Raw genomic sequence first — 10,179 nt, 5'->3', positions numbered from 1 at the left:
GCGCGCGGTGTCTGACCCGGAAGTGTTGCTCTTTTCCGGGGAGGAGAAGGGGAGCGCACGTCGCTGGGCCGTTCCGGCGTAGGCGGTGCACTGTCAGTATGCAACGGTTGCTCCTTCCGTCCCTGAAGGCCTTCACGGGGAGCCGCACTGTCGGGCTCCTAGCCCCTAGGGCGGCATCCAGAGCACAGGTACCCACTGCAGCTGGTTCCCATCACCGAAGCCCGGCTGGGGTGAAAAAGGCTAGAATAAAGTTAACGAACCGCCCCGCCGGTTGTGTCATTTCACGACACGTTCATTTCCTCGTGTCCAGACAGCCCCCTGAATGCGGATCCAGAAATACTGCCCCCTGTTTGTGTATTACTGGCCAATTTACATAGCTTTTATGTTTCAGTGTCCCAGTCTGTCGAATGGGGTAACTACTACCTCACAAGGTGTTGGTGAGGATTAATTTTTTTAGTATACATCAAACCTTCAGCACATGATAAAAAGCTCAGTATTTTTTGCATATTTGGTGTTTTGCTAAAAGTGTCACGAACTACTGTATAACCCCATTCTACAGAGAAGGGAATCGAGGCTTATTTTAAGTTGCTTGTCTAAGTTACCCAGTTAATTAGAAGTAGGAAACTGAGCATGTATCTTACTGGTAGGCTTAGAACCAAAGAGACATGCATTCTCGTATCTGATAATTATTAGTAAAAGGTGAAAGATTTGGAGGATGGGAAGAGAAAGCAGTGCTATAAACAAAGGCAACCGGAGAGAAAGAGAGAGAACAAGATCGACCAGAACCTGCCATGCAGAGCTCCCACCTTAGACCCATGGACAGATTACCTGAAGACACTTGGCAGTGTGTTAAGACTTGTGGTTGGGGAGGTCCTGCTGTGAGAGTGGCCTGTTATGAGGCTCTGGGAGGTTTGGGGAGTAACAACGCAAGCCCAGATCAACAGTGGGCAGGTATCAGTCAGGCGAGTGTGTGGGAGGGGATAGCACATTTAGAGGCTGAGAGGAGAAAGAAACCCATTGGGAAAAGGGCCCTGGTGGTCCAGTTGAGAGACAGCAGTCAACCATAGTGGGAGCTGTGGAAATGCCGCCTTTGTGAGGCACTTTTCTCCAGGCAAATTGAGGCCGTGTGTGGGAAGCAGGCTTTTTCCCGATTCTTTGGTTATAATTTTCTTTCTTGCTCCTCAGTGTGGTTGCAGTTTTGGCAGCAGGCATCCTCTGAAGCCAGGGCAATATGGCACCGTCACTGAAGTGGCTTTGCAATCCGGAAAAGGTGCAGTGCCCCTTCCCTCGAAGGCAGCCGAGCAGGCAGTGGGCCGATGGCTCCTGGTTTGCAGCGGAACGGTCGCTGGAGCCGTTATTCTCGGAGGAGTAACTCGGTGAGTCATTTGCTCTGGGCGAACCAGGTTGTCCGTGGGAAAGGGGCTCTGGGCATTGGTAGGAGCCTGTCAGAAGGAAAGGGTTCCGTCTTCACTGGTAGCTGGGCATTGTTTCTGTATGGTTAACTTCGCCAGTGTTCAGATTGAGCTCAACTTTTCCCCCTGCAATTTGTTTGCTTAAATTAAACAGATATGTTCATATACCACAATTGCTTCAAATATTCTTAGGTTATCTTTATGTCTGTAAACAAACTATGGATTTAGGCTTTCCCTTCTCCCACATCTTTGAAGTTTTGTTGCTTTTGAACAAGGCCAAGTCATTTGTCCCGTGGTTACCCACAGTCTGACTATCTAGTGATGTCTAACATAGTCTTTGTCCGCATCTGTCTTGGAAATGAGTAGTTTCTTACTAGATTCTGATTGATAATGGGGGGTGAGATACTGCATAGGTGACTGGAACATTCATTCTAGAACCTATCGGGGACATCAACTCTCTTTATTATTGCCTATATCCATTATTTCATTAGAATTCCAAAACAGTAATATTTTATCAACTATAAAGAGAAACTTTCCCACATCAGCAGTGTCATTAGCCCAGGAGCAGTCTTCATATGAAAGGCAAGATTTGATTCATTCTCTTCATTTACTAATTTTCAATAATAAATCTGTTCCCAAGATCCTCCAAAGGCTACAAATAAAGGATTTGGGGTTTAAAGTTTTGCTATGAATTCATACATTTAAAGACATTTGATGTATCTCAGTCCACTGTGAGGACTGTGTTGATAGCTTACTTAAATTCTTCCATCTTACTTGGTGGGAACCTCTTGACAATGGTCCCAGCATCTTTTGACAAGGCCCTTTGATGGCATCTTTGCATTGTGGTACAGTAAGGTTTTCCAGGCCTATTTTGTACATTTCTCGCCTTGACCTTTAGATTAGGAACCCCAGTTCCTTTTTGGTGAAAGTACTTTTTAGTGTGTGTGTGTGTGTGCGCGCGCGTGTGCATCTGCATACATGTGGAAGTCAGATGACTTCATGCTTCCTTCCTAGGTGCTGCCCACCTTTTCATGTTTGTTTGTTTGTTTGTTTGAGACAAGGCCTGTCACTGACCTTGAATTTGTCTCTGCCTGTCCAGAACTGGGATTACAAGCTCTATTGTACTATTGTACCTGTTTTTTTGTTTATTTGTTTGTTTGTTTGTTTAGGCATAGGTTTTGGGGCTTGTGTTCAGGCAGGCACTTTATTGGATGAACTATACCCCTCCAGCCCCTACTTTTTAATTTTAATGAAGTGTGTGTGTTTATCTTCATATTCGTTACACTCTGTTTCAAAATATGGTGTTATTAAACCTCAGCTGTTATGGCACATTGCAACAAATTTAATATTCTTTTGTACCTATACTTCTGCAGTAAGTCTCTTTTCCTGATGTGGAGAATGTAGTTTTAGCTAGTGTTATATATAACTCAATAGTTGAATGAATACTTAGTGTGCGCAAGGCCCTGGGTTCAGTCCTTAGCACCAAAATAATGAGAATGTTATTTATGTGTTTATTACACATTTCTTTAATGTAAACATTGTTTTTGCCTGTATAGAAATGCTAGTGAAAGAATTGGGTGGGACCAAGTCATGGTGGCACATGCCTGTAATATCAGCACTTGGGAGGTGAAGGAGGCTAGCCTATTCTACCTCATAGACCCTGTTTCAGGAAAGAAAAAAAACAGCAAACAATAAATGGGGTGGGGTTGAATAAAAGACTTAGGAGAATAAACTAAAAGTGTAAAGAAAAAAAAAAAGCTGGCGTGCAGGGCCTGGTTTGTACAAGAACCTGGATTCCATATCCAGCAATGCAAACACAAAGGAAGAGGAAAGGAACTCATACCCACGGGTTAGTTCACATCTACTTGTCGCCATATTCTATTTGTGAGTAATCTAGAATCATACACTCACATTTTCTACCCTAAGGCTGACGGAGTCTGGCCTCTCAATGGTAGACTGGCATTTAATAAAGGAGATGAAGCCACCCACAAGCCAAGAAGAATGGGAAGCAGAATTCCAGAAATACCAGCAATTTCCAGAATTTAAAATGTAAGTACTAGAAAAGAGTCAGGTAAATGTCTTTGTGTGTGATGAAGCCATGTATGTGTAGCAGGTCTGGAGACGTGGTTTCTCACTGAACCTGGAGCTAAGCTCACGGCTGGCAAAGTTTCAGTGCTTTTCCTGTCTCTGTCCCCTACAGCACTAGAGTTACAGGAGCACACGGCCACACCCAGCTTTTTATATGGGTGCTGGGGATTTGAACTCAACTCCTTATGCTTGTGCCGTGAGCATTCTTACTTGCTGAGCCATCTCCAAAGTCCCTCACGTATCCTGTCTTAGGGTTGTACTGCTGTGGTGACAGCATGATCACAGGCAGCGTGGGGAGGACAGGGGTTATTTCACAGTTCGTATGACAGTTCATCATCACAGCGGTGAGGGCAGGAACCGGGAGGCAGGAGCAGATGCAGGGGCCCTGGAGGATGTTTACCACTCTAAAGGCAGTGGAACCTGGGAGAGGGGAACCTAAAAATGAGGTGGGCTGAAGTCTCATGCAATAACCAACTTTATTCAGAGCATCAGGCAGTTCATACTTCTAGGGTTAAGAAGGATCACGTGAGTAAGGTATTCAATCAAAGGACAAACCACACGGGGCAGAAACACGTTTTTCCATAGAGGCACTCCTATCTGCTACACCTGGGAGGAGCGTGGAAACATATTCTAAGAACAATTCTGTGTTTTGAAGAAACTGAGGTTATAAGACTCTTGTCTTTTTTTCTTAAATTTTTTTTTCACAAGCACTCAGAATTCTCGCACAACTCCATTCTTGGATTGTGTTACGACAGAGGGGTGCTGCTTACTGACCTGTTCCCCATGGCTTGTTTAGCCTGCCTGCTTGCTTGCTTTTTTTTCCTTTCTTTCTTTCTTTCTTTCTTTCTTTCTTTCTTTCTTTCTTTCTTTCTTTCTTTCTTTCTTTCTTTCTTTTTCACTTCAATTACAGTTTATTTCAAAGACCTCACTACTGAACATGCATATTCTCTCTCTCTCTCTCTCTGGACTGTTGGGTTTTAAGTATTTAAATATTTTAACAACTTCATTCAGTATAATTGGTATGTAATAGATCATACATATTTAACACATACAGTTGATGTCTGTGCCTGCTCCTGCCCACCCCCAGACACAACTGACCTGTGCTCTTTCATCATACAGATTTTGGAATTTTATATAAATAAATAAAATCATGTCAGGCATAAGCTCTGTTGTCTGACATTTTTTCACCCAGCAACATGGTTTTGAGGATGCTGCCCACAGGAGAATGTGCCGGTGTGCAGTCCTTTCCATTGTGGGACTGGTCCCATCAGGAGGATGTGCCATACACTGTCCACCACGTGCTGGTTCCTAGTTTTTCCTTGTCGTTTTCAGCCTGCTTTCTTTTTTTTTGGTTTTTCGAGACAGGGTTTCTCTGTAGCTTTTGTGCCGGTCCCGGAACTAGCTCTGTAGACCAGGCTGGCCTCGAACTCACAGAGATCCGCCTGCCTCTGCCTCCCGAGTGCTGGGATTAAAGACATGCGCCACCACTGCCCGGCTCAGCCTGCTTTCTTATAGAACTCAGAACCATCAGCCCAGGAATGGCACCATCCTCAATGGGCTGGGCCCTTGCACATCAATCACTAATCAAGAAAATGCTCTACATGCTGGGTGGTAGTCGCATATGCCTTTAATCCCAGCACTGAAGAGATAGAAGAAGGTGGATCTTAGTGAGTTCAAAGCTAGCCTGATCTACAGAGTGAGATCCAGGACAGCCAGGGCTGTTACACAGAGAAACCCTGTCTCAAAAAACGAAAGAGAGAGAGAGAAAGAAAGAGAGAGAGAGAGAGAGAGAGAGAGAGTTCATTTTTTACTCCCATTTCACCTAGCCTGAATCATGACATGACACTGGCAGAATTCAAGTTCATCTGGTACATGGAATACTCGCACCGAATGTGGGGTCGAGCTGTAGGCCTTGCATACATCCTGCCCGCTGCCTATTTCTGGAGAAAGGGTTGGCTCAGCCGTGGCATGAAAGGACGTGTTCTTGCCCTCTGTGGCTTAGTCTGTTTCCAGGTAAGATTTATTCAAGGTTGGGAAACCAGAGATGCTCGAAGAGCTTCCTGGTGGGTATTATTTAAGGACATCACTACAATAGCATTTTAGTGCCATAGGCTTGGCTTTAAGTCCCAGTTCTGCCACTTAGGGCAAGCTATCTGACTTGTCATATATGATTTCCTTTCTTATTCTGGGGAGAGACAGTAATAGAACCACTTAGGGAGTACAGATATTAAATGAGATGATGCCTATAAAGCAGTTAGTTGGGTGTCTAAAATCAGTAAGGTCTCAATAAGTGTAATTTCTTGTGCCACTGGAAGTAGAGTTCTTGTCCCCACTATGATTCTCTTCCGGGTTCTCTTCCATTCTTTTCTAACTTGTCTGCTGTCTTAGAGTGATCCCTACTGTAGAGTGACTACAGAGGCAAACAGGAAAACTCCAAAAGAAATAGTTCGGGGATGAGAGCTGGGATACAGATGAAGCTGATGTTCAAGTTTAAGCGGTATTTGAAATCATGGACTTTTCTTACAGAAGAGAGCTTCAGGAGATTCTCACAGTAAACGCTAAAAACCAGGGAAAGGAACTAGAGGAGACACCTGCAAGTATTTGGGACAAAATGTAAAGGTCCTGATGGTGTCACAGCATCAAAGGAACATCAACATTTGACCAGTAGGAAACTAGTAGTTAATTTAACTCAGGTGGTAAGGAGATAAGCTAATGAAGACATTAACATTAGAAACTACAGTAAAGACTTGGACACTAATAAAAGATACTTCATAGAAGCTTATTATAAAAGTTAACTTTTATTATGTTTTTTTTAACTAAGCAAATTAGATGAAATAAAATATAAGTTTAATTTTATAATTAAACATTAAAAATGAAGGTAGAAATTTAAGTTGTCAGGGTTGTGGGAGGAAGTAAGTTAGGCTAGAGAATTGTATAGCTGTCATTTTTCCAGGGTCCCTGAAGATGAAGGTAATAATAATAGCCAGGCTGGTCATAAAAGGGGAGGAAATATCCCCAGCGGGTTACCTGAAGAAGTAGTAGAGACTCACCCCTTTGGCCTGATTCTGTGGATTGGAGGTAGTGGGTGGAATGATTGTGTCTTATCTGATAAGACTGGAATTGATGTAGTTGGGTTATTTGCTAGTTAAAGCAGAGGACCATGGAGTGTGATGCATTCTGGGAGCTTTCTAAACATAAACATGCATTTTGATGGGGAATGGTGAGATCTCTTGTTTGCTCTTCCACACTCTCCTCCCGCACTCTCCTCCTTTCCTTCCTAAGAGCTGAAGTCTTTCTTTGACTGAATTTGGAATTTGGAGTTGAAGTTTAAATTTCTTCATCTCCACTTTCATTTTTCTTAGAGAGTAGAAATATATTTTTGCAAAGCAATCCACATGCAAAATCTTACATATTTGTATGCCTTCCCCCCAGGCTTTTTCGTTTGTCTTATACATACCTATCTTGACTGTAATTGTTTTTAAACAGTTAACCTTTATTAAGCTTTTTCCAAATATAATCTAGTTTTCATAGACCAAAATATTGTGTTTCTCTGGTTTACATGTTAAGTTCTATCAAGCATTTGTAAAGTTTTGAGTGCAGATAAACTCTTGTGTGATTTCATATACCTGAACTACATAAAACAGAAGTCTAAACAGTGATCAAGCACTAATACTGTTAATACAGAGTCGCTAGCAGTTCACACTTTCTGAACACTGGCTGTGAACACTAGAAGGGTGTGGAAACAGGTTAGGAGGGTGTTCTTTCTGATAATGTACTTTCTCAATAGAACCTAACAGGTCAAACCTTGTTTGATTTCCCCCTCTCTTCTTGAATTCTAGGGTCTCTTGGGTTGGTATATGGTGAAAAGTGGGCTAGAAGAAAAACCAGAGTCCTATGATATTCCTCGGGTCAGTCAGTACCGCCTGGCAGCCCACCTGGGGTCAGCACTTGTTCTTTACTGTGCCAGCCTATGGACCTCACTGTCCCTGCTGCTCCCTCAGCACAAGGTAAGCGCCCATTGGCCTCACTGCCCAGGTGCCCAGATGCTGCTCCCTCAGCACAAGGTGAGCTCCCGTCGGCCTCGCTGCCCAGCTGCCCAGTTGCTGATGGGCAGGGTGATGGAAATCTGGTTCTAATACAAAGTTAGTAAGTCAGAGATTCCCTCTAACAGCTGGTGCTCCATTTTGGCTAGTGTAAAGAATGTGTCTGTGAGCATGCAGGCACAGCTAGCTCTTTGAGACACAAGTTTCAATTCTTTGGGATGGATACATATGTATCTATCTCCAGAAATGAAGCTACTCCGTAATATAGAGACTAAATAGCTGTCAACATTGTCTAATGAGGGATATGAAAACACAGGAACTGCAGTAAGGATAGCCCCACCACTTTAGCCCTGGCTCCCCCGTGGAGACTGGAGAGCCAGAGCTGTGGCTGCACTTGTGCTGGGGAACCGTCTCAAGCTACCAAACTCACTTTCCCCTTTCTTTCTGTCTTTGTTTCTTTTTTGGTTTTTCAGTTCAAAGTTTCTCTTTGGCTGGGCGGTGGTGGCACACGCCTTTAATCCCAGCACTCGGGAGGCAGAGGTAGGCAGATCTCTGAGTTCGAGACCAGCCTGGTCTACAAGAGCTAGTTCCAGGACAGGCTCCAAAGCCACAGAGAAACCCTGTCTCGAAACCCCCCCCCCCAAAAAAAAAAAAACAGAGAAACCCTGTCTCGAAAAACCAAAAAAAAAAAAAACAAAACCAAAGTTTCTCTTTGTAACAGCCCTGGCTGTCCTTGAAATCGCTTTTTAGACCAAGCTGACCTCAAACTCCTAGAGATCCACCTGCCTCTGCCTTCCCCTTGCTGGCATTAAAGGTGTGCTCTACCCACAGCTGGCTCACCTTTTTTCTGATGTTTACAAATAGTGATTGTTGGTTTGGTGAGATGGCTCAACAAGCCTGGAAACCTGAGTTCACTCCTTTAACCCCACGTGAAGGTGGGTGAGGAGAGTTAGAGACACAAAGTTGTGTTTTGATATCTACACGTGTGCTGTGGCATGAGCATGCACACACACACACACACACACACACACACACACACAAATGCACCAGTAATTTAAAATGCTTAATTTAAATAAATATTGAAGTGTGAGTCAGCCTGGATAAACTGCTCATGGAGAACGTTTTGATGTGACATCAGGTTTTTCAGTAGAATCACCTAATAGGTATTTAGAGCTAGGACTTGGGTACTTGGGTCCCGGTAACGATTGGAGATGTTCACAGGAAAGCCAAATATTGAAGCCTTTTCATAGTAAATAGTCCTCATCTGAAAATTCTTCCTCCAACTTCCAAGCTGAATTTATAAAATGAATTGCCTGTATCTAGAGCTGTCTGCTGACCCTGCTCTTCCCAGCCCTTCAGCCCTCACATGTGCCCACACTCTCGCACACCCCAACACTGGAATCGAACTGTGCTCGGCTGCTGATACTCTACCCAATTACAGAAAGAGCTGAGATGACTGTTAAGTGATACAGTGTCATGTTCTCTACTGCAGTAACACTGGCTACTGGGGGCTATTTAAATTTAATTAATTGAAATATCTGGGAAGATACATAATAAATGTCTAACAATGAAACAGATGTATTCAGAACAGTGTCTGCTGGGTACTTATTCTGTGTTAGAGCAGTGTCTCCTGGGTACTTATCCTGTGTTAGAGCAGTGTCTGCTGGGTACTTTTCCTTGTTAGCAGACAGAGACAATCTGACCTTAAATTGTCTAGATTTGGATTTGGAGATCTTCCTACCTCAGTAGTTCCTCCCAAAGAGATTACCTGATTATCCTTTCCAGTTACCTGAAACCCGACAGCTGCTGTGGTTGAGACGCTTTGCTGGAGGCACAGCAGGCCTGGTGTTCCTTACGGCTCTCTCAGGTAGGCTCCTCCCAGCACACTTGGTGCACTTCCATGCAACGTGAAGTGGCATTTCTTACCTGATACTCTGTTGTTCCCGCTGCCCCTTTATCTTTTCCTGTCACACTTGGCTCCTTCACTGCCACCATCCACCCTGTGTTTTCTGCTCCCCAGGAACTGTAACCTGTGTATAGAACAGAGATGATGATTGTAAGTGCTTAGAACAGGGCCTGGAGTGTAGCAAAAGCTGTGTTAGTTGTGTTGTGAAACCATTATTACATATTACACCAGAATGGGTCAGACAGGTGACCTGTCCTCACTGATGATCAAAGATGTTCAAGTTCACTGGAGCTAGGACCAATGTAGGTCCTTCCTCCTAAGAGTTTTAAACTTTTTTGTGTGTACATGTGTGTGTCTGTGTGAGTGTATGCCACGTGTGTGCAAGTACACAAAGAGGGCAAATCGTTCCTTTGTCTAGCTCTGGGGTAGGAGACTTCTGTATTCAGAGCTACATCCTGTGTATCTTGGCATGCAGGGGCTTTTGTGGCAGGGTTGGATGCTGGGCTTGTTTACAACTCCTTCCCCAAAATGGGAGACTCTTGGATCCCAGAGGATCTCCTTACCTTCTCTCCCATCCTGAAGAATGTCTTTGAGAATCCCACCATGGTGCAGTTTGATCACCGGCTTCTGGTAAGTGTGCTGGTTTGTGCTGCTGGGAGTGCCAGGGAGGCACTGGGCATCAGTACCCTCACACACGTTTTGGGAGTGCCAGGGAGGCACTGGGCATCAG

At 44.1% G+C, this 10,179-nt stretch overlaps 1 protein-coding gene across 1 annotated transcript in view; it reads left to right on the top strand.

Annotated features, from left to right (window-relative positions):
* The first annotated feature begins 55 nt into the window (after nucleotides 1–55).
* LOC101984092 (cytochrome c oxidase assembly protein COX15 homolog) overlaps nucleotides 56–10,179 on the top strand; it is a 13,987-nt gene continuing 3,863 nt past the window's right edge. Inside the window, exons 1-7 of the mRNA XM_005352326.3 lie at nucleotides 56–188; nucleotides 1,186–1,376; nucleotides 3,339–3,461; nucleotides 5,327–5,513; nucleotides 7,340–7,507; nucleotides 9,329–9,410; nucleotides 9,925–10,079. Coding sequence (XP_005352383.1) covers nucleotides 99–188; nucleotides 1,186–1,376; nucleotides 3,339–3,461; nucleotides 5,327–5,513; nucleotides 7,340–7,507; nucleotides 9,329–9,410; nucleotides 9,925–10,079 — 996 coding nt within the window. The 5' untranslated portion in view covers nucleotides 56–98. The remainder of the gene's footprint in view (nucleotides 189–1,185; nucleotides 1,377–3,338; nucleotides 3,462–5,326; nucleotides 5,514–7,339; nucleotides 7,508–9,328; nucleotides 9,411–9,924; nucleotides 10,080–10,179) is intronic.

The sequence above is a fragment of the Microtus ochrogaster genome, chromosome 8, assembly GCF_000317375.1.
Source record: "Microtus ochrogaster isolate Prairie Vole_2 chromosome 8, MicOch1.0, whole genome shotgun sequence".
NCBI lineage: Eukaryota > Metazoa > Chordata > Mammalia > Rodentia > Cricetidae > Microtus > Microtus ochrogaster.
The sequence above is the reverse complement of the archived record's forward strand: the minus strand, read 5'-3'. Positions and strand labels throughout refer to the sequence as shown.